Source organism: Macaca nemestrina, chromosome X (assembly GCF_043159975.1).
Source record: "Macaca nemestrina isolate mMacNem1 chromosome X, mMacNem.hap1, whole genome shotgun sequence".
Classification (NCBI taxonomy): domain Eukaryota; kingdom Metazoa; phylum Chordata; class Mammalia; order Primates; family Cercopithecidae; genus Macaca; species Macaca nemestrina.
In genome coordinates, this window is record NC_092145.1 from 158406449 (window position 1) to 158427844 (window position 21396).

Here is a 21396-nt window from a genome sequence, read left to right on the forward strand (position 1 = left end):
GGTCCTGGGGGGCGTCCTGGCTGGGGTCGTTGGTCCTGGTGGGGGTGTGGAGGGTCCCTGCTGGGGTCTGTGGTCCTGGGGGTGGGTGGGGGGAAGTTCTGGCTGAGGTCTGTGGTCCTGGCCGTGGGTGTGTGTGTGGGATCCCTGCTGGGGTCTGTGGTCCTGAGTGGGGGGTCCTGACTGTGATCCCCAGTGATCCTGGGGGCGTCCTGGCTGGGGTCAGTGGTCCTGGAGTGGCGTCCTGGCTGGGGTCTGTGGTTCTGAGGGAGGCGCCTTGGCTGGGGTCAGTGGTCCTGGAGGGGTGGTCCTGGCTGGGGTCAGTGGTCCTGGAGGGGTGGTCCTGGCTGGGGTCTGTGGTCCCGGGGGGGGCGTCCTGGCTGGGGTCGGTGGTCCGCTCGGGGTCCCCAGTCCTGCAGGCGGTGCGGGATCCCAGCGGGCCCGGACGGGGTCTGGGGTTGGGGGGTCCCCGCACGCCGGGGCGGTCCGGGGCGGGCAGGGGGCGGTCCGGGGCGGGCGCGTTTCCGCTGTCGGTCCGGGCGGGCGGGCGCAGAGTCCCGCGGGCGGCGCGGAAGCGGCGGCGGCGCGGCCGGGGCAGCCATGTCGCCATTGTCTGCGGCGCGGGCGGCCCTGCGGGTCTACGCGGCCGGCGCCGCGGTGATCCTGGCGCAGCTGCTACGGCGTTGCCGCGGGGGCTTCCTGGAGCCAGGTCAGCGGGGCGGGGTGGGGGGTCGGGGCTCCGGGGACCCGGGTGGGCGCGGGCGCGGGCCGGGGCGGGCTCGGGGGCGGGAGCGCGGGGTCTCTGCGTGACCTTGGCGAGGCGGTGGCGCTCCCGGAAGTGGGACTGGGCGGGGGTCGCGGTGGGGCCGGGGTTGCGGGGGGCGTGCGCGCCTGGGACCTCCCCGCCCCGCGCTTCCCGTCCCCGCCGGCTCTTCTGCGCGCCCCCCGCGCTGGCCCGGCCCGGCCTGGCCCTTCCCTCCCCGCGCGTGTGTTCTCCCCGCCTGTCCCGGGTCGGGCTCCAACCGAGCCGCCCCCGTGCAACCGCCCCCCGGCCCACCCTGACACCTCCGGGCCATGGCCGGGGACCCGGGGGCTCGCACGCCCCGCGCCCCAGACCGCAGGCGGCTCTGCCTGCCGCCTGCGGTCGGCCAGTGACCGCGCGCCCCCGCCAGGCCCCGGAGGGGAGGAGGGGGCGTCCCAGGGACCTCGACCCCCACCCACCCCAGGGTAAGTGAGGACGGGCCCTTCTCCGGAGAACGTCTCCAGAGGGGACGCAGGGGCGGCTGCTCGGGCACTGGGGAGCCACGGAGGTCTGGTGGGGAGGGCAGGCCCGGTAAGTGGCAACTTTGTTTCCTTGGCCTTTGTAAACATCTCTGAGTCACAGATCTCCAACTTTGCAGGACTCGTTTACTGTCTGAACTCATCAGTGAGGACCGCCACTGTGTTTTGTGTATGAAGATTACTTATATTCATAGATTTGCAGGTTCAGAATTTATTAATTTATTTTTTGTAATAGGAAGTAGAGATGAAGTCTTGCTATGTTGCCCATGCTACTCTCGAACTCCTGGGCTCAAGCAGTCCTGCCTCAGCCTCCCAAAGTGCTGGCATTACAGGCACCAGCTACTGCATCCGACTAATGTTTTAAATTTTTTGTGGACAGGGTCTTGCTGTGTTGCCCAGGCTGGTCTCAAACTCCTGGGCTCAAGCGATCTTCCTGCCTTTGCCTCCCAAACTGCTGGGATTACAGGTGTGAGCCACCAAACCTGTCTAATGTTTTAATTTTTTTTGTAGCAATAGGGTCTTGCTATGTTGCCCAGGCTGCTCTGAAACTCATGGGCCGAAGCAATGCTCCTACCTGGGTCCCCCAAAGTGCTGGGTTTACAGGCGTGAGCCACCACGCCTGGCTAATGTTTTAAATCTTTTGTAGAGATGGCATCTCACCATGTGGCCCAGGCTGGTCTTGAACCCCTGGCCTGCAGCAATCCTCCAGTCTGGGCCTCCCAAACTGCTGGGATTACAGACAGAGCACCACTGTACCCAGCCCATATTCTCAATTTAAACCTAGAAACCTGTAAACAATTATTTGTGAACTGGTATAAAGGGAATGATAATTCCATGTTAGGCTAAATGACACTTTCTTTCAAAAATGACAGTTTTCCAAAACAGAGCGTTCAGAGGGTCAGTGTGGTGGGGGTGGGGGTGTACGTTGCCCCATATGTCTTAAATGTCCAGCCTAAGAAGAGAGCTGTTATTTCTGCCTCTGTAGACGGTTTCGTGGCATGTCAGGAGGCCTCTGGAAGACACTGCTGCATGCCTCTGGGAGACTGGGAGTCAGCCAGGCGAAGCGCTTGGGTGCCTTATTGTGAAATGACTTTAGACTTCCACTCTGCACCCACTGAGGGAACCCCAGGGGTCCCAGCTCCACACTTTGAGAAGCGTGCCTGGAGTGGATGTTTTAAAATGAGCCTCACTCTCTCCCGCCTCTCGCCAGAAAAAGCTTTGAGTTTTCTGTGAGCTAAGCTTTTCTTTTTCAGCCAGGCTGGCTTCAGTATTTGTTTTTTAAACCTGCTTAGCATAATTACAAGTGCGTAGAAGAAGGAGCGTAAAGGAACTGCAGTCAGGCCTTCCTAGGGCAGGAGAGCATGTTTGTTTGAAGTAAGTAATCAGTTGCAAGGTAAACGGTTTACAGCCAGCGAACAGTTGTGTGGCGTCTCTCAGAAGATGATGTTTTAGTTTTGCTTACAGAAAGGTCCCCTTAAACCTTCTTAAGGGCCTGTGTGGACCCTGGCAGAAGAGGCTGGGGTTCCTGCAGCAGCTCACCAAAATGCTGGCCTTTGAAAAACTTGCTCTTTGTGCATTAGAAAGGAGGGGTGGATTCTTTTTTTTTTTCCTTTTATTGATTAAATAACAACAACAGAAGGTTGTTAAAGAGGACAAGCTTCTGGTGAAGTCACGTGTCTGCCAAGGGGCTCTGTACCCGGTGTGTATCGAAACAGAATGGTCTTCTCTAAAGATTAACTTCAGTAGCTTGTCCTCATCGAGCCCCTTCCTGTGTATGGATTAAAAATAATTTTTGTTATCGATGGAGGAATGCGGTTTTCCTTGGTCTGCTGGTGGCCAGCTTCCTAAACGGCGTTTTTTATTTGCTTCTCTCTGGTGGACCTTTGCTGTTGGTGAGGAAACGTTGAACTTTGTCCAGGGCTTTTGAGCTAAGCTGTTTGAATAACCACGAGGGCCAGTTTCCCCACTGCAGATTGGAAGCAAGGGCAGTTTTTTCTTAGGACTTCCAAGTGGAGCTTGTTCTTAGATATCTTACAAAGGAAATGCCTGGGTTACACATTCCACATGAGTTGACTTACATAGTATGAGAAGGAAGAAATCACGGCTGGAATCCACTCCTAAATGGTGTCTTCTTCCAGTTTATCATGGAAAAACAAGATAATTACAAATTAATCATAGATGTTGGTCATGCCTTTACAGAGGGGGTTTAGAAGCAAATTGACAATTCCTATAAAAGGTTCTGCCCCTGTGTTCTTAAGACTGTCCATGTGGCCCATTCAGTAAGGTGTATCTGTTGGTTGGATTTAAAAATAGGTGATTTAATCAGTGTATTTAATATCCTAGTATGGCATCAAAACTTGAACATTGATATGGCCTGAAATCTGTTGAAAATGATCGTATTGAGTGAAGAAAGTCTCTACCCACCAGTATTAATAACAGGGTGATCTGTTTAGAAATTACATTTTCTCTGATGCATCAATGAGTTTTGCAAAGGAGAGAAAATTGATGGTACCTATAGTCAAGCCCAGTTCCAGTACTGTACAGAATTTTTCTTAAAAGTTCTATTGTAAATAATAGGCCACAGAATATTCCTTCACTTTCTGGGATGCAAAATGGACTCGTAAATGCTGTACCACAGGAGTGAGTATTTACGAAAAATATGCCAACTGGCCCACTTACAAAGCTATTTATAGAAGTCCTACTTTTCAAACTTTTTTTTTTAACCTATAAAGGGAAAGTTAATTCTTGTTGGTTTTATAAGTAGTGAACAGTGGCTATTAGAAATCAGGTAGAAGTAAAAACAGCAGTTTTCCAACTTCTTTTTTTTTTTTTTTTCAAGACCGAGTTTTGCTCTTGTCGCCCAGGCTGGAGTGCAATGGCGTGATCTCGGCTCACCACAACCTCTGCCTTCCGGGTTCAAGTGATTCTCCTGCCTCAGTCTCCCGAGTAGCTGGGATTACAGGCATGTATATGCCACTATGCCTGGCTAATTTTGTATTTTTAGCAGAGACGGGGTTTCTCCATGTTGGTCAGGCTGGTCTCAAACTCCTGACCTCAGGTGAGCCGTCCATCTTGGCATCCCAAATTGCTGGGATTACAAGGGTGAGCCCCTGCGCCCGGCCTCCAACTTCTTGATCATAGAATCCCTTTCAAAAAAACGAGGACCCCGGACAGTTTTTGTTTTTGTGGACTATAACAGTCAATAAGTCATCCTGTTAGACATTAAAACAGAAATTTAAAACATATTTAACAATTTATTTAAAAGTAATGGTAACAGGCCAGTTACATGTTACTACCAAGAATGTATGTAATATATTTATTGTTTATATATTTTATTTTTATTAAATATATATATTTTTAGAATAATTTATACTTTTCTATAAATATAAAATACAAGTAAGTTGTATTTATATAATGTAGATGTAAATGAAAACAACTGATATTTTTATATAAATATATAAATGTGTACATTTATGGGGCACATTGTGATGCTTTGCTATATGTTGGCATTGTGGAATAATTAAATCTTGCTAACATCTATCACCTGCTATTTTTCCTTTGTGGTGGGAACATTTAAAATCTCTTTTACCTGTTTTTCTGTTTTTTTTTTTATTTCCATAGATTATAGGGGAACAGGTGGTGGTTGGTTCCATGAGTAAGTTTTTTAGTAGTGATTTGTGACATTTTGGTGTACCCATCACCCAAGCAGTATACACTGCACACAAGACATTTAAAGTATCTATTAGTGGGCCGGGCACAGTGGCTCACGCCTGTAATCCCAGCACTTTAGGAGGCTGAGGCGGGTGGATTGCCTGAGCTCAGGAGTTTGAGACCAGCCTGGGCAATACAGTGAAACCCTGTCTCTATTAAAATACAAAAAATTAGCTGCGTGTGGCAGTGTGCGCCTGTAGTCCCAGCTACTCAGGAGGCTGAGGCAGGAGAATGGTGTGAACCCGGGAGGCGGAGGTTGCAGTGAGCTGAGATTGCGCCACTGCACTCCAGCCTGGGCGACAGAGCAAGACTCCGTCTCAAAAAAAAAAAAAAAAAAAAAAAAAAAAATCAAAATAAAAACCTCTTTTAGCTATTTTGAAATACGTAATACACTATTAACTATAGCCACCACGCTGTGCAGTAGGTCACTGAAACTTATTTCTCCCATCGAACAGAAACTTGCTACCCTTTGGCCATGTGTTGTATGTTTTTTAAAATAAAAATGATTGTCATTTCCAAAATAACAAAAACTTAGGGAGAAGAATGGCTGAGTTTTAGGGTTTTGTCAGCCTCATCCACAAAGGGTTGGCTCCTTCCTCTGCTTCTTCACACTGGTGTCTTGTGACGTGTCGTTCTGGTAAGAGTCATGTGAGGCACGTCTACTGGCCTCTCATGGATGTGCAATTGGAAACGTGAAGTCGCCGGCCCCCTGAGGGCGTTCTGGGGAGTATCCCCCGCAATCCCGCCCTGGGATGCCGCACCAGCCTTGAAGAATGAGACAGTGAGAGGCTGGTTTGCAGCAACCTTTATTTGTGGCCTTGTGTGCACGGAAGCACTGCGAGGGAGGAGGAAGGAGGAGGGAGGGTACTCACTACGAAAGGCCAGCTCCGCTGTGGCTGTTACGTGGGTTCAGGTGGAACCCACCTGCTGTGTGGGCGATGCTTTACCTGAGAGTCCCATGGGATTCTGACAGCAGGAGATATGTAGGAGGGAGCTTCTTGTGCCTCCATCCAGGAGTCACTTGGTTAGGGGTTTGGGAATTTCTGCTGTCAGTACAAAACTTCGCTCCAGGTACTAGACCTGTTTCAGCCAAATAACAATAATGATCATCAGAATAGAATATAAACCTTTGTTCACCTAAATAATAATAATAATAATAGAATATAAATGTTTGTTCATGGTACTGGGCCGTCTTTCAGTCCAATAATAATAATAACTAGGAATAATGATAATAATGATAAAATATAAACCTTTGCTTCACATTCCTGGGACGTCTTTCAGCCAAATAATAATAATATTAATGAGAATATAAACCTTTGTTCAGGGTACTGTGATCTCTTTCAACCCAGTAATAATCATAACAATAGTAATAATAATGATAGAATATAAACCTTTGCTTCATCTCCTGGAATGTCTTTGAGCCAAATAATAACAATAATGTTAATGATAATAGAATATAAACCTTTGTTCAGGGTACTGCGACCTCTTTCTGCTCAATAATAGTAATAATGATAATAATGATAGAATATAAACCTTTCCTTCATCTCCTGGAATGTCTTTCAGCCAAATAACAATAATATTAATGATAATAGAATATAAACCTTTGTTCAGGGTACTGTGACCTCTTTTCAGCCCAATAATCACAATAGCAATAGTAATAATGCTCATAATGATAGAATATAAAACTTTGCTCCATGTCCTGGGAGCTCTTTCAGCCAAATAAGAAGAATAATAGAATATAAACCTTCATTCACAGTACTAGGACTTCTTTCAGACCAATACTAATGATAGTAATAATAATTATAATAGAATATAAACTTTCTTTTCTAGGTACTAGGACCTCTTTCAGCCAAATAACAATAATAGTGGAATATAAAACTTGGCTCTAGGTACCAGAACCTCTTTTCAGCCAAATAGTAATAATAAGAATAGTATTAATAGAATATAGACCTTTGATCCAGGTACTGGGACACCTGTGAGCCCAATGATAATAATAGAACATAAACTTTTGACTGAAGTACTAGAACCTTTTTCAGCCAAATAATAATAATAAAATATAAACTTTTGTTCCAGGTACTCGGACTTCTTTCAGCCTAATAATAATCATAGAATATAAACCTTTACTACAGGTCCTGGCACCTTTTTCAGCCAACTAATAATAATAATAGAATATAAACTTTTGTTCTGTTACTGGGACCTCTTTCAGTCTAATAACAAAAGTAATAATAATAGAATACAAACCTTTGCTCCAGGTTCCAGAACCTCTTTTCAGCCTAATAATAATAATAATGATGGAATGAAAATTTTTGTTCCAGGTATTTGGGACCTCTTCCAGCATAATAACAATAATAATAATATAAACCTTTGCTACAGGTATCAGGACCTGTTTCAGCCGAATAATAATAACGACAATGATAATAATAGAATAGAAACCTTTGCCCCAGGCACTGGGACCTCTTTCAGTCAAATAATCACAATAATAATAATAATAACAACAATAATAATAATAATAGAATTTGGACGTTTGCTCCAGCTTTCAGGACCTCCTTCAGACAGATAATAATAACCGAGTATGAACTTTTCTTCCAGGTATCGGGACCTCTTCCAGCCTAAAAATAATAGTAATAATAGCACATAAATCTTTTTTTTGTTTGTTTTCTTCTTTTTTTGAGATGGAGTTTTGCTCTTATTGCCCAGGCTAGAGTGCAATGGCGTGATCTCAGCTCACTACAACCTCTGCTTCCTGGGTTCAAGTGATTCTCAAGCCTCAGCCTCCCGAGTAGCTGGGACTACAGGCATGTGCCACCACCACGCCCGGCTAATTTTGTATTTTTAGTGGAGGAGGGGTTTCACCATGTTTTCCAGGGTGGTCTCAAACTCCTGACCTCAGGTGATGCATCCGCCTTGGCCTCCCAAAGTGCTGAGAGTACAGGCATGAGCCACTGCACCTGGTGCCAATATAAAAATCTTTGCTACAGGTACTGGGACCTTTTTCAGCCTAATAATAATAACAACCATAACAATAATAATTAGAATATAAACCTTTGTTACTGGCACTGGGACCTCTTCCAGCCTAATCATAATAAAAGTAGTAATAAATAATGGAATAGAAACCTTTCCTTCAGGTTCCAGAACCGCTTTCAGCCTCATAATAATAATAATAATAATAATAATAATAAAATGTAAACTTTTGTTTGAGGACTGGGACCTCTTTCAGCCTAATAGCACAGATAATAATAATGGAATGTAAACCTTTTCCCCCAAGTACCAAAACCTGTTTCAGCCAAATAATATGATGATGATGACGATGACGATGGAGGATCTGATAACAGCTGTGTCCTCTCACTCAGGTCAGACTTAAAAGCGAGCATTTCAGAGCTAGACCGAGGCCTCTTGAGATGATTTTCTGCCTCCGCTGACTGTGTAATCCAGGGGCCCCACCCTAACTCGGCTGCAGAACATGCAGCTTGAGGGTTCCCCGTTTGCTGGAAGTCCCGGTTGTGTTATTCATTCTCTTGGCTTGCTACCTTAGAACAAACCAGGATGCTGGCGTTGGTCAGAGGACCCCCATCCTTGCACCCTACTCTTGGGAAGCAGTGCTGCTAGGCTATGGTAATGCCCAGTTCACCTGGCACATGGTGGCGGCTCCCTAAAAAGCGCTGGACAGGCACCGGAGATGGAAAGCCAGCAACATAGGCCGCGACTGCCCATGAAGACGGGGGGCCTTTCTAAGACCTCTACTCATTATTGGGGGCAAAATTAACCTTCAGAATATCTTGCTGTAATAAAGTACCAGAAACCGGAGGGCTTAAAACCATAGCTTATTCTCTCCCAGTTCTGGAGGCCAGAAGTCTGAAATCAAAGTGTCTCAGGGCTGCGCTCCCTCCGGAGGCTTAGGCGGAGCGTGCTTCCTGCCTCTCCCGGGTCCTGGGGGCTCCCGGCGTCCCTGGGCTTCAGGCCAGCCACATCTTCACTCTAGCCTCTGTCTCTGTCTCCATGTGGCCTTCTCCATGTCTGTATCTCCTCTTCTGTCTTTTATAAAGACATTTGTCACCGCATTTAGGGCTTACCCGAATCCCGGATGACCTCATCTCCAGATCCTTAACTCATTAGATCTACAAAATTTCTTATAACCAAGTAAGATCTCATTCCACGTCCTGGGCTTTAGGATGTGGACAGATCTTTCTGTGGACCACTGTTCAATCCACCATGATTTTAGCAGTTCCTTCTGGAGGCTCCAGGGGAGGATCCTTCCTGTCTCTCCCAGCTTCTGGGGGCTCCAGGCACTCTGGGCTTGTGGCTGCATCACTCCAGTCTCGGCCTCTGTCTTCGTGTGGCCTTCTCCTCTGTGTCTGTGTCTCCTCTTCTGTCTTCTATTAAGGACACTGGTCACTGCATTTAGGACCACCCCGACTGAGAATAATCTGATCTTAAGATCTTTGCTTTCGTTATTAATACATTTACAGAGACCCTTTTTCCAAACAAGGTCACAAGTACCAGGTGGATACAGATTTTCTTTGGCAGAGGAGGACGCTTTTCAACCCACTATAGTGATCATTGAAATATGCTTCCTTGCACTGACTGTCCCGACACTCTGAACGTGCTTGGGTGGTGCATTTCGTTGTTTACCCTCCTGAGTGCTGTACTGGACACCTGCAGATACAATTATACCTTTTAACAAAGCCCAGCTGTCATTTTGGGCAACCCAGTCACAGAGGTGGCCTCCTGCGTGGCACCTGGAAGGGCCTGTATGTGTGAGTATTCAACCTCAACAGGAACCCTGGGGACTGGCTTCGGGGTCATCTAAGCCTCCACACCAAGTGCCCGATGATGTTTGCACAGGTGTGTGATATTTACCCAGTTGGGCCTTTCTGCCCACAGGTGTGACTGGATACAATGGGCATTTTGAGAAGTTCCAGGGATTGAGAAATCCATGCTTCTTCAGATGTGCTTACAGATCACGGATGTACCTGTGCTAAAAACAAAGCCTGTGACATTCCACATGGCTTCATTTTAAACCAGAAAGTTGGAGAAGAATGTGCAATGCCTCTTAGCTATAGGAAATCCGGCTGTAGCCAGATGGAGGTCCTGTTTGGCTTCTTTAATGCAGTTAATGAAGCTCAGGTGGCGTTCGACAGCGATTCTTGCTGTGATGGTTGCCGGGGGAGAGGGGGCCTGCCTGGCCGCTTGTGGACTCTTCTATGTAGGTGGCGTCCCCAGAAAAGATCTACGCAGCTTTCCCACGTGGCAGGTGCTTGGCAAAGCTCTTAGAACAGGAACAACAAGCCCCTGCGATGAGAAGGGCACTGTCAGGCTGGGCGCGGTGGCTTACGTCTGTCATCCCAGCACTTTGGGAGGCCGAGGCGGGTGGATCACCTGAAGTCAGGAGTTCGAGACTAGCCTGACCAACATGGTGAAACCCCATCTCTACTAAAACAACAAAAATTAGCTGGGCATGGTGGCAGGCACCTGTAATCCCAGCTACTCAGGAGGCTGAGGCAGGAAAATCGCTTGAACCTGGGAGGCGGAGGTTGCAGTGAGCTAGGATCACGCCACTGCACTGCCGCCTGGGTGACAGAGCGAGACTCTGTCTCAAAAAAAAAAAAAAAAAAAAAAGGCACTTGTCAGGTACAGCCCTGCAAAAATGCCGTGCTCACTCGCAAACCTGTACCTTGACACGTGCGGCACCGCTGCGTTGGATTGACGTAGAAGAAAGAGTGTGTTCCTGCGCTAGCTTCCCACCTCCGCTTTGCAAAAGTGACCCGCAAGGAAGGTCCAGCCGTCCGGCCCCAGTGCCCTTTGGTTGAAAGCGGAGCTGCCCCGGCACCCCGGCTGTCTCCCCAGCAGGGCTCCCACATCTGCCTGGGTCCCTTCTCATGCTGTGTTTGTCTTGGCCCTTCTCAGCAGGTCCCCACGCATGAGCGGCCGTCCAAGCAGGCAGGCTCCAGTGGAGAAGCAATGGAGAATAAAAGCCTGGAGAGCTCCCAGACAGACCTGAAGCTGGTGGCCCACCCCCGCGCCAAGAGCAAGGTGTGGAAGTATTTTGGCTTTGACACCAATGCTGAGGGATGCATCCTGCAGTGGAAGAAAATCTATTGCCGTATCTGCATGGCCCAGATCGCCTACTCCGGAAACACCTCCAACCTGTCCTACCACCTGGAGAAGAACCACCCCGAGGAATTCTGCGAGTTTGTCAAGAGCAACACGGAGCAGATGCGCGAGGCCTTTGCCACCGCCTTCTCCAAGCTGAAGCCTGAGTCGTCCCAGCAGCCCGGGCAGGACGCGCTGGCTGTCAAGGCTGGCCACGGCTACGACAGCAAGAAGCAGCAAGAGCTGACGGCCGCCGTGCTGGGCCTCATCTGCGAGGGGCTGTACCCGGCCTCCATCGTGGACGAGCCCACCTTCAAGGTGCTGTTGAAGACGGCTGACCCCCGGTACGAGCTGCCCAGCCGGAAGTACATCTCCACCAAGGCCATCCCTGAGAAGTACGGGGCCGTCCGGGAGGTGATCCTGAAGGAGCTGGCCGAGGCCACCTGGTGTGGCATCTCCACTGACATGTGGAGGAGCGAGAACCAGAACCGTGCCTACGTTACGCTGGCCGCCCACTTCCTGGGCCTGGGCGCCCCCAACTGCCTGTCCGTGGGCTCCCGCTGCCTGAAGACCTTCGAGGTGCCCGAAGAGAACACGGCGGAGACCATCACGCGGGTGCTCTACGAGGTCTTCATCGAGTGGGGCATCAGCGCCAAGGTCTTCGGGGCCACCACCAACTACGGCAAGGACATCGTGAAGGCGTGTTCCCTGCTGGACATCGCTGTGCACATGCCCTGCCTGGGCCACACCTTCAACGCCGGCATCCAGCAGGCCTTCCAGCTCCCGAAGCTGGGGGCGTTGCTGTCGCGCTGCCGAAAACTGGTGGAGTACTTCCAGCAGTCTGCTGTGGCCATGTACATGCTCTATGAGAAGCAGAAGCAGCAGAACGTGGCCCACTGCATGCTGGTGAGCAACCGCGTCTCCTGGTGGGGGAGCACGCTGGCCATGCTGCAGCGCCTCAAGGAGCAGCAGTTCGTCATCGCCGGGGTCCTGGTGGAGGACAGCAACAACCACCACCTGATGCTGGAGGCCAGCGAGTGGGCCACCATCGAGGGGCTGGTCGAGCTCCTGCAGCCCTTCAAGCAGGTGGCCGAGATGCTGTCAGCCTCCAGGTACCCCACCATCAGCATGGTGAAGCCGCTGCTGCACATGCTCCTCAACACCACGCTCAACATCAAGGAGACCGACTCCAAGGAGCTCAGCATGGCCAAGGAGGTCATCGCCAAGGAGCTCTCCAAGACCTACCAGGAGACGCCTGAGATTGACATGTTTCTCAACGTCGCCACCTTCCTGGACCCCCGCTACAAGAGGCTGCCCTTCCTCTCTGCCTTCGAGCGGCAGCAGGTGGAGAACCGCGTAGTGGAAGAGGCCAAGGGCCTGCTGGACAAGGTCAAAGACGGCGGCTACCGGCCGGCCGAGGACAAGATCTTCCCGGTGCCCGAGGAGCCTCCCGTAAAGAAGCTCATGCGGACGTCCACGCCTCCGCCCACCAGCGTCATCAACAACATGCTGGCCGAGATCTTCTGCCAGACGGGCGGCGTGGAGGACCAGGAAGAATGGCACGCCCAGGTGGTGGAGGAGCTGAGCAACTTCAAATCCCAGAAGGTGCTCGGCCTCAACGAAGACCCCCTCAAGTGGTGGTCGGACCGCCTGGCCCTCTTCCCCCTGCTGCCCAAGGTGCTTCAGAAGTACTGGTGCGTGACAGCCACGCGCGTCGCGCCTGAGCGTCTCTTTGGTTCCGCCGCCAACGTGGTCAGCGCCAAGAGGAACCGGCTGGCCCCCGCGCACGTGGACGAGCAGGTGTTTCTGTATGAGAACGCCCGGAGTGGGGCAGAGGCAGAACCCGAGGACCAGGATGAGGGGGAGTGGGGCCTGGACCAGGAGCAGGTGTTCTCCTTGGGGGACGGCGTCAGCGGCGGTTTCTTTGGCATCAGGGACAGCAGCTTCCTGTAGCGAGGAAGCGTCTTGTCTTACAGGTCATCCCCGCAGCAGCCCATTGGATGCTTTGCTGTAAATACTCACCTGGTCAGCTTGGTTTTGAACCTCAGAGACCATCCACTGTCTTTGACACCTAGAAGGTGGAAAAAGGAAAGAGATTCGAGAAGCGAGAGAGGGTCAGGCGTGGTGGCTCTCATCTGTAATCCCAGCACTTTGGGAGGCCGAGGTGGGCAGATTAACTGAGGTCAGAAGATGGAGACCAGCCTGGCCAACATGGCGAAACCTGTCTCTACTAAAAATACAAAAATTAGCTAGGCATGATGGTACGTTCCTGTAATCCCAGCTACTCTGGAGGCTGAGGCCAGAGAATCACTTGAACCTGGCAGGTGGAGGTTGCAGTGAGCTGAGATCGCTCCACTGCACTCCAGCCTGGGCGACAAGAGCGAGACTGTCTCAAAAAGAAAAAAGAAGACACAAGAGAGGCGGCTTTGAGTGGGTTTCTTTCCTCCCCTATTCCCGGGGCCCTGGTGACTTCTGCTTGGGAATTGCAATGCTCAACGCCCCGCATGCAGCAGAGCCTAGAGGAGCTGTTCCTTCACAGATACTTGAGACCCACACCATACCATATCTGATTCAAGTTCTCCCTGGGAGGGTTTAGAAGACACACAGGAACATTCTGGGTGGCGTCGAACGAACCTTTCCTGATCATCATGTGTGACTTCTGCGAGGTCCAGATCACTGAATTCATGTTTACATTCTCATGCAAGCGGGGACCTCTTGCTTCTGGGAAATGGGGAGAGTCCTTTTAGCCAAAATGCCCTTCTTCAAAAGAGAGACCTGAGAGACCTTTTTTTTTTTTTTAATGTTTGGTTAAAAATGTGACAGATGAGTAAAAAATGCAGGCACTTAACAAAAAGCAAAAAAACAAAAAAAACAAAAAAAAAATGGTGTGGACTGTGTTGTATTTTCGACAGGTTGCTGTCAGCCTGCTTCCTGCTCCCTGCCAAAATTCACTTTGTGGAGTTGGTCCTTGAAAACTGGGTGGTGGCTCACGCTGAGGTCAGGAGTTCGAGACCAGCCTGGCCAACCAACATGGTGAAACCTCGTCTCTACTAAAAATACAAAAAAATGAGCCAGGTGTGGTGGTGTGCGCCTGTAATCCCAGCTACTCGGGAGGCTGAGGTGGGAGAATCGCTTGAGCCCAGGAGGTGGCGGTTGCAGTGAGCCAAGACTGCGCCACCGCACTCCGGTCTGGATGACAGAGTGAGACTCTGTCTCAAAACGAAACAAAAGTGGGCGGCTCACGGGTCTGGAGGTTATGTCTTGTGTGTGTCAGCCCTAAAAGTCCAGTTCCTCCATGCGGCCAGCTTTTCCACATAGGGTGTTTTTGATTACCGGAAAGGACTCTTGCTGCTTCTCTTTTAAACTCAATACCACAGGGGAAATGAATTTTAAAACATTGCCACCGGGGGGGTTTTCCGTGGCTGGATTCTTGCGAGTTGCTTTCAGTCATTCAGGGAAACAAAGACGTTTTCCAACATGTAGAACTGCTTTTTAAGTGGAGGAAAAATACTTAATGAAGCTTAGCGTATTGCTTGGATTCTACGTGCAGCAGGTTCTCTGCCTCCGTGAAGACAAGGTGGGCTGGGGAGGACGGTGTCTAGGAGGGATGACCCCACTCAGCTCCAGGCAATGTTCTGCCGAGACCCGAAGAACTCTGGGTGTCAGAGGGTGAAGCAGGAACTACCTGCATTTCACAGCTGCTGACTTCTCAGGGCTACAAGCAGCACAGAATTCTATCCTTACGTCCTGAGCCGGTGTAAGTCTAGAGAAGGAAGCGCGGGAGAAATCCACGTAACCTTTGCTTGCTTTTTAAGGGAAGCGGTTCTGCCATGAACTTGGAAGCCTCAGCTCCGGGTGTTCTCAGCAGAAGGGCAGCTGGAAGGGACATAGTGGGGCAGGCTTTGGGGCTGCTCTCTGTTCTGCCCGGAGGCTTGGGGACGCAGGGCAGCCCATGCCTCCGGGGCCTCTATTCTGTAGCATTGCCAACGTTCCCTTTCCGTCTCAATCATTTGCTTTTCGTCACTCATGTGAAAAATGTGAACTGCTCTGGCTCTGTCTTCATTTTTATTTTTAAGCCATTGTTCCCCTCCTAAATGGTTGCTTCTTATTTAATGCTTTAAAGTTGGACTGTTGTTCAATAAACCAGAGAACTACATGAACTGCTCGTTCATTCGTCTGCCGCGTGTCCGTCCGGACTGCAGCTGGTCTGGTCTGAATCCCTTGATTCTGGGAGTGGAGGGAGGGTTTTTGTTGTTACTATTTTTATTTTTGTTGTGGTCCTTGTTTAAAGCAACTTTTTCCAGGGCACCCGCAGTCACTTCTGTGCTCCTCTTTCTCATCTGTCTGTCCTCAAGTTATGATGTACTTTCGGGTGTTTTGGCATCAAAATATCGAAGTGAATCAAGTCGGCAGCTGGTGAAAGCGTTCCCTTTTGCCAGTTCCTTCACTTAGTGGATAGTTGTATAAAAGGAGGCCCGATGGACGAGGCAGCCTGGATGGATCCGGATGGCATCAGCGCCTTCCCTCTCCCCGCAGCCTCCTTATCTCCCCTCTCTTCCTGTCTTCCTCATCTCCTGTCACATCCTTTCTTCCTTCCCTCCTCCTTCCCTCCAACCCTCCCTTTTCTTCAGCCAACCAATCCTTCCTTCCTCCCTTCCTTCCCTCCCTTCTCTTCCCTTTCCCTTCTCTTCCTTCTTTCTCTTCCTTCTCTCCCTCCCTTCCCTTCCTCCCTTCCTTCCTCCCTTCTCTCCCTTCTTGTCTCCCTTCCTTCCCTCCCCTCCCCTTCCCTTCCCTTCTCTCCCTCCCTTCCCTTCTCTCCCTCCCTTCCTTCTCTCCCTTCCTTCCTTCTCTCCCTTCCTTCCTTCTCTCCCTTCCTTTCCTTCCTTCCTTCCTTCTCTCCCTCTCTTTCCTTCCTTCCTCCCTTCTCTCCCTCCCTCCCTTCTCTCCCTTCCCTCCCTCCCTCCTTCCTTCCTTCCCTCTGTCCCTCCTCCTCTCCCTCCCTCTCTTCTTCCTTCCCTCCCTCCTTCTGTCCCTCCCTCCCTTTTCTCTCTCCCTTCCTCTTTCCTTTTCCTTTCATCCCTTTTTTCTTCCTTCCCTTTCTGCTTTCCTTCCTCCCTCCCTCTTTTCCTCCCTCCTAAGAAAACAATGCCCCCCCCCCCAGAAACACAGGAAGTCCCGGATGTGCCCCTCTGCCCGGAATGTGCCCCTCTGCCCAAACTTGCCTTTCTGTGCGCTATTGGTTGACTGCCTGCCCTTAGGTATCAGTAAAATGTCGAATTTCTTTTTCTTGCATGTTTTGGGTTGAAAGGGGTTCATTTTCAGTCCTCATAACTAAGCATTTGCATCATGATGTTCATTTAAGTGGGACATGTTTACACGTTTCTCCCATTAGGAGTAATTCTAGTCCTTGAGGATTTCTTGTAGAGACATTTCCTTCACCCCGACATAGTTGCCGTGAGGGCCTGTGTGACACTCCTTCCTCACAGTGGCGGGATGTTTCGGTTTGGTTTTGTTTGCAGCTTGTACAGGCCTCACTCTGAACTGCTGGGTTTTTTCCCCCTTTGCAGAATTGCCTGCTTCGCACTGTTTTCCTAGCGGGCGTCCGAAGGGTGAGGAAAACAGCTTGGGGAAAGTGAGGAAAAGGTTTGGGGTATTTTAGTAAAGGGGCAGCTGGTGGGAAGGAGCGGGCTGGGCTGTTTTTGGGGCGCCGAAATCTCGGTGGTGACGTTGATTTGCTCATGAGTGCAGAGGCGGTCCGGAGCCCGGATTCCTGGCGCAGTCAGCCCCTGCTTTTGCGCCGGCGGATCCTTCCTGCGCCTTGTCTCAGATGTGCTTGGGCACAGTTCTACTGTTTGCCCCACCGTGATCGCAGGCACGCCGCCCTGTCCTCTCCGTCAAATCCTGGGGCTCACCCGAGAGTTTTATAAAATGAACTCGCCATGCCCCTGCCTGGTGAACAGAGAATGCAAACTCTCACAGGACCATCCGCAGCAAAACAGCAGTGTTTTGCTCATTTCTTCAGACCATGAAAACAGCAGAGTTTGGCTCATTTCTTCCAGGTTTTCTCAAACTGCATGGATTCCTTTCTGAGCAACTTCTGGGAAGCTTTCAGGTTTCAGGGCTTTGCAGCCAGGCTCCGCCCTAGCTGCGGCTGCCTGTCATTTTGTGTTGCAGTCAGATGCAGGAGGTCCTTGGCTTCAATACCCTGATGGTGTCAACTTTAAGGGGTCAGAGAGGAAATATTTTTGACTCTGTGGACCGTACATTCTCTTCTCTCAACAACTTAGTTCTTCCGTTGTGTCTAAAAGCATCCATTGCTGGGTGCGGTGGGTCACATCTCTAATCCCAGCACTTTGGGAGGCCAAGGCAGGTGGATCACCTGAGGTCAGGAGTTCAAGACCAGCCTGGCCAACATGGTGAAACCCCCTCTCTACTAAAAATACAAACATTAGCTGGGCATGGTGGTGGGCACCTGTAATCTCAGGTACTGAGGCTGAGGTAGGAGAATTGCTTGAACCTGGGAGGCGGAGGTTGTAGTGAGCCGAGGTCGTGCCACTGCACCCCAGCCTGGGCGGCAAAAGCGAGACTCTGTGTATTCCAGTCCCAGTTCATGGGCACTAAATTTCATATAAATGTTGTGTCAAGAAATATTATTGCTTTGTTGACTTCTTTTTTTCCCCAACCATTAAGAAATTCAGAAAAACAATTTATGAACGTAAACACTGTTCTTGGCAAGTGGACCTTCTAAAAATGAGGGCTGGAGTTTGTTGAAACTGCTCTACTTTTTTTTTTTTTGCCACTTTTTTCCTTTTTTCTCTAGGCACTAATTGGAATCCACTTATTCGTCCTGGTTTGAGAAACAGTTCAGATGGAACCTGTGGGCTCTGTGTTTCCTTAGGTAACACGTGTGAGGTTTTTGTCACTGTAATTCGGTCATCTGTGTTAATATTATCACAAAAGAGCCAGGGGGGCATTTGCGTTTTCTCAGAATTGCTTATCAAAACAGCTGCATGGCCAGGTGCAGTGGCTCTCATGCCTGTGATCCCAGCATTTTGGGAGGCCAAGGCAGGTGGATTGCTTGAGCCCAGGAGTTTGAGACCAGCCTGGGCAACATGGCTAAATCCCATGTCTACTAAAAATACAAAAAATTAGCCAGGCATGGAGGCGCATGTCTGTAGTCCCAGCTACTCAGGAGGCGAAGCTAGGAGGATCACTTGAGCCTGGGAGTTGGGGGCTGCAGTGAGCTGTGAGCATACCACTGCACTCCAGCCTGGGCAACAAAGCAAGAGATGCAGTCTCTAAAATAATAATAATAATTAGCCAAACATGGTGGAACACATGTGTGGTCACAGCTACTTGGGAGGCTGAGGTGGGAGGATCGCTGGAGCCCGGAAAGTCAAGGCTGCAATGAGCTGAGATTGCACCACTGTAGTTCAGCCTGGGCAACATAGTGACACCCTGTCTCTACATAAATAAATAAATTCACGATTAAGCAGAAGTTGTGCTTGCTCTGCCAGGATTTCAGCTGGGTTCTTTGTGCCCTAATTTATGTGAGCTCATAGATTGTGCGTTATCTTAGAAGGTTTGCATTAAAGAAAGAGGGTAACTCTTTTTTCCCTGTTTTGGGAGCATTGCTGAGGTGGCTTTTGGCTGACGGGTGGACCCGTGGGTGCAGATGTTTTGATGCAGAAGGAGTGATTGCCTTTTTTTACACTCAGGCTCCAACTGGCTTTTATCTTATATGTTCTTACCCTAATGTGTTTGAGGTCACTGGACTCCTACTTTATTTGTGTTTAACTGGAAAGGCAGACACTCTGAGAATGTATCAAATAGCCAGTTACTGCAGAATTTCTAGAATTTAAATCGCTTCCAAAACTGGATCTGCCTCCTGGGTTTAAACCATTCTCCTGTCTCAGCCTCTTGAGTAGCTGGGATTACAGGCGCCCGCCACCACACCTGGCTCGTTTTTGTATTTTTAGTAGAGACAGGGTTTCAGCATATTGGCCTTACTGGTCTCGAACTCGACCTCGGGTGATCCACCCGCGTCAGCCTCCCAAAGTGCTGGGATGACAGGTGTGAGCCACCGCACCCGGCCCAGTGTGGATACTCCTTGAGCACATAACTGGAATCCTTTCCTTGGAAACTTGGAGCCCCTTGGGTCATGGTCATATAAACTGTGTTAAGAGGAGAGACACCATTAAATATGTCACAGTTGTCCTCGAAACTGGGACTTGTTTTGCTTTCTGCCTGGAAATGAGTCATTTTTGTAGAACATTTATTTTTCATTAACAAAAAAATTATATATATATATGAGGTACGATGTGATGTTTTAGTCCATGTACACATTGTGCAATGATTAAACCAGCTAGTTACCATATTAGCAGTCAAGCTAATTAACATAAAAGCTAATTGACATTAATAATCAAGCTAATTAACATATTAACCATCAAGCTCATTAACATATTCACATAACCCTAACTCTAACCTATGTCACCTCACCTAGTTTTTTTTGTGGTGAGAATATGTAAAATCTACTTTTAGTCTTTTTGAAAGATGCGATGTATTATTATTAACTATAATTGCTGTGTGATGTTAGAACTTTGAATTTCTTTTATCTAACTGAAAAAATTTAATTTTAATGTAATTTATATGTTTTTGAGACAGTCTCACCATATCACCCAGGCTGGAGTACAGCATCATGTTCATAGCTCATGGCAGCCTCCAACTTCTGGCTCAGGTGACCCTCCCACCTCAGCCTCCCGGGTATCTGGGACTACAGGTGCACACCATCACCTGGTTTTTAAAATTTTTGAAGTTTTGTAGAGATGGGGTCTTGCTGTGTTGCTCAGGCGGGTCTTGAATTCCTGGGCTGAAGCAATCCTCCTGCCTCAGCCTCCCAAGTAGCTGGGACTACAGGGGCATGCCATCATACCCAGCTAATTTTTTTTTTTTTTTTAAGAGATGGGGTTTCATTATGTTGCCCAGGCTTGTCTCAAACTTCTGGCCTCCAGTGATCCTCCTTCCTCAGCCTTCCATAGCCTTGTGATTCCAGACATGAACCACTGCTTCTGGCCTCCAACTGAAATTTTATGTTCTTTGGCAAACACTTCAGCATTCTTCCCTGGCAACCACCATTGTACCCTCTGCATTCATGCTTTCAACTTTAGAGTCTACATATGAGATGATATGGTATTTGTCTCTCTGTGCCTGGTTCATTTCACTTCACATTGTATCTTCCAGTTCCACCCATGTTGCTGCAAATGGTAGGATTTCCTTTTTCATGGCAGCATACTATTCCTTTGTGTGTCTATGCCACATTTTCTTGATGCACTCATCTGTAGATTGACACATGGGTTGATTCTATGTCTTTGAAAGTGTTAATAGTGCTGCAGTGCACAGGGGGTGCAGGTATCCCGTTGATGGACTGATTTCCTTTTCTTTGGGGTACACACCCAGCGGTGGGATGACTGAATCTGGCACACCATTCTTTCCTCGGATGTTTCACAGGCCCATGGCTGGACTTTAGGGAATGTCTTTACTGTATACAAGGTGGCAGTCCCTATTCTTAGGGAACATCTTCAGTGTGTACACGGCATTGATCCCTTGGCCACATGCTTAGGAAACATCTTCAGTGTATACATGGCTGTGCTCCCTTAGCCACATTCTTAGGGAATGTCTTCAGTGTGTACACGGTGGCAGTCCCTTGGCCGCATTCTTAGGGAACGTCTTCAGTGTGTACCTGGTGGCAGTCTCTTGGCCGCATTCTTAGGGAACGTCTTCAGTGTGTACCTGGTGGCAGTCTCTTGGCCGCATTCTTAGGGAATGTCTTCAGTATGTACACCTTGGCGACCCCTTGGCCACATGCCTAGGGAATGTATTCAGTGCGGTCCCTTGGCTGCATTCTTAGGGAATGTCTTCAGTGTATACATGGCTGTGCTCCCTTAGCCACATTCTTAGGGAATGTCTTCAGTGTGTACCTGGTGGCAGTCTCTTGGCCGCATTCTTAGGGAACGTCTTCAGTGTGTACCTGGTGGCAGTCTCTTGGCCGCATTCTTAGGGAATGTCTTCAGTATGTACACCTTGGCGACCCCTTGGCCACATGCCTAGGGAATGTATTCAGTGCGGTCCCTTGGCTGCATTCTTAGGGAACATCTTCAGTGTTCAACCTCATTCCTGGGGAACACCTTTAGTGTGTACATGGTGACGGCCCCTTAGCCACATTCTTAGGGAATGTATTCAGTGTGTACACGGTGGCAGTCCCTTGGCTGCATGCTTTGGGACCATCTTCAGTGAGTGCGATCCCTTGGCCACATGCTT

At 49.3% G+C, this 21396-nt stretch overlaps 2 protein-coding genes across 3 annotated transcripts in view; both read left to right on the forward strand.

The window, feature by feature from the left end:
- The first annotated feature begins 567 nt into the window (after window positions 1–567).
- LOC139360837 (E3 SUMO-protein ligase ZBED1) lies at window positions 568–15235 on the forward strand. Of its 2 annotated transcripts, none has more exons than XM_071088979.1 (2): window positions 568–706; window positions 10894–15235. In XM_071088979.1, the coding sequence occupies exon 2, from the start codon at window positions 10948–10950 to the stop codon at window positions 13030–13032; it is 2085 nt and encodes a 694-aa protein (XP_070945080.1). In that variant the 5' UTR covers window positions 568–706; window positions 10894–10947; the 3' UTR covers window positions 13033–15235. The 2 variants fall into 2 exon arrangements, with proteins under 2 accessions (XP_070945080.1, XP_070945081.1); XM_071088980.1 differs by having other exon boundaries at window positions 579–706; window positions 10897–15235.
- The window catches only part of LOC139355397 (polyprenol dehydrogenase-like), a 292394-nt gene continuing 271576 nt past the window's right edge, over window positions 579–21396 (forward strand). Inside the window, exon 1 of the mRNA XM_071088981.1 lies at window positions 579–706. Within this exon, the coding sequence (XP_070945082.1) occupies window positions 598–706 (109 nt within the window). The 5' untranslated portion in view covers window positions 579–597. The remainder of the gene's footprint in view (window positions 707–21396) is intronic.

Bases quoted from the DNA above. Each gene is read 5' to 3' on its own strand.
- LOC139360837 (XM_071088979.1), top strand. From the start codon at position 10,948: ATGGAGAATAAAAGCCTGGAGAGCTCCCAGACAGACCTGAAGCTGGTG.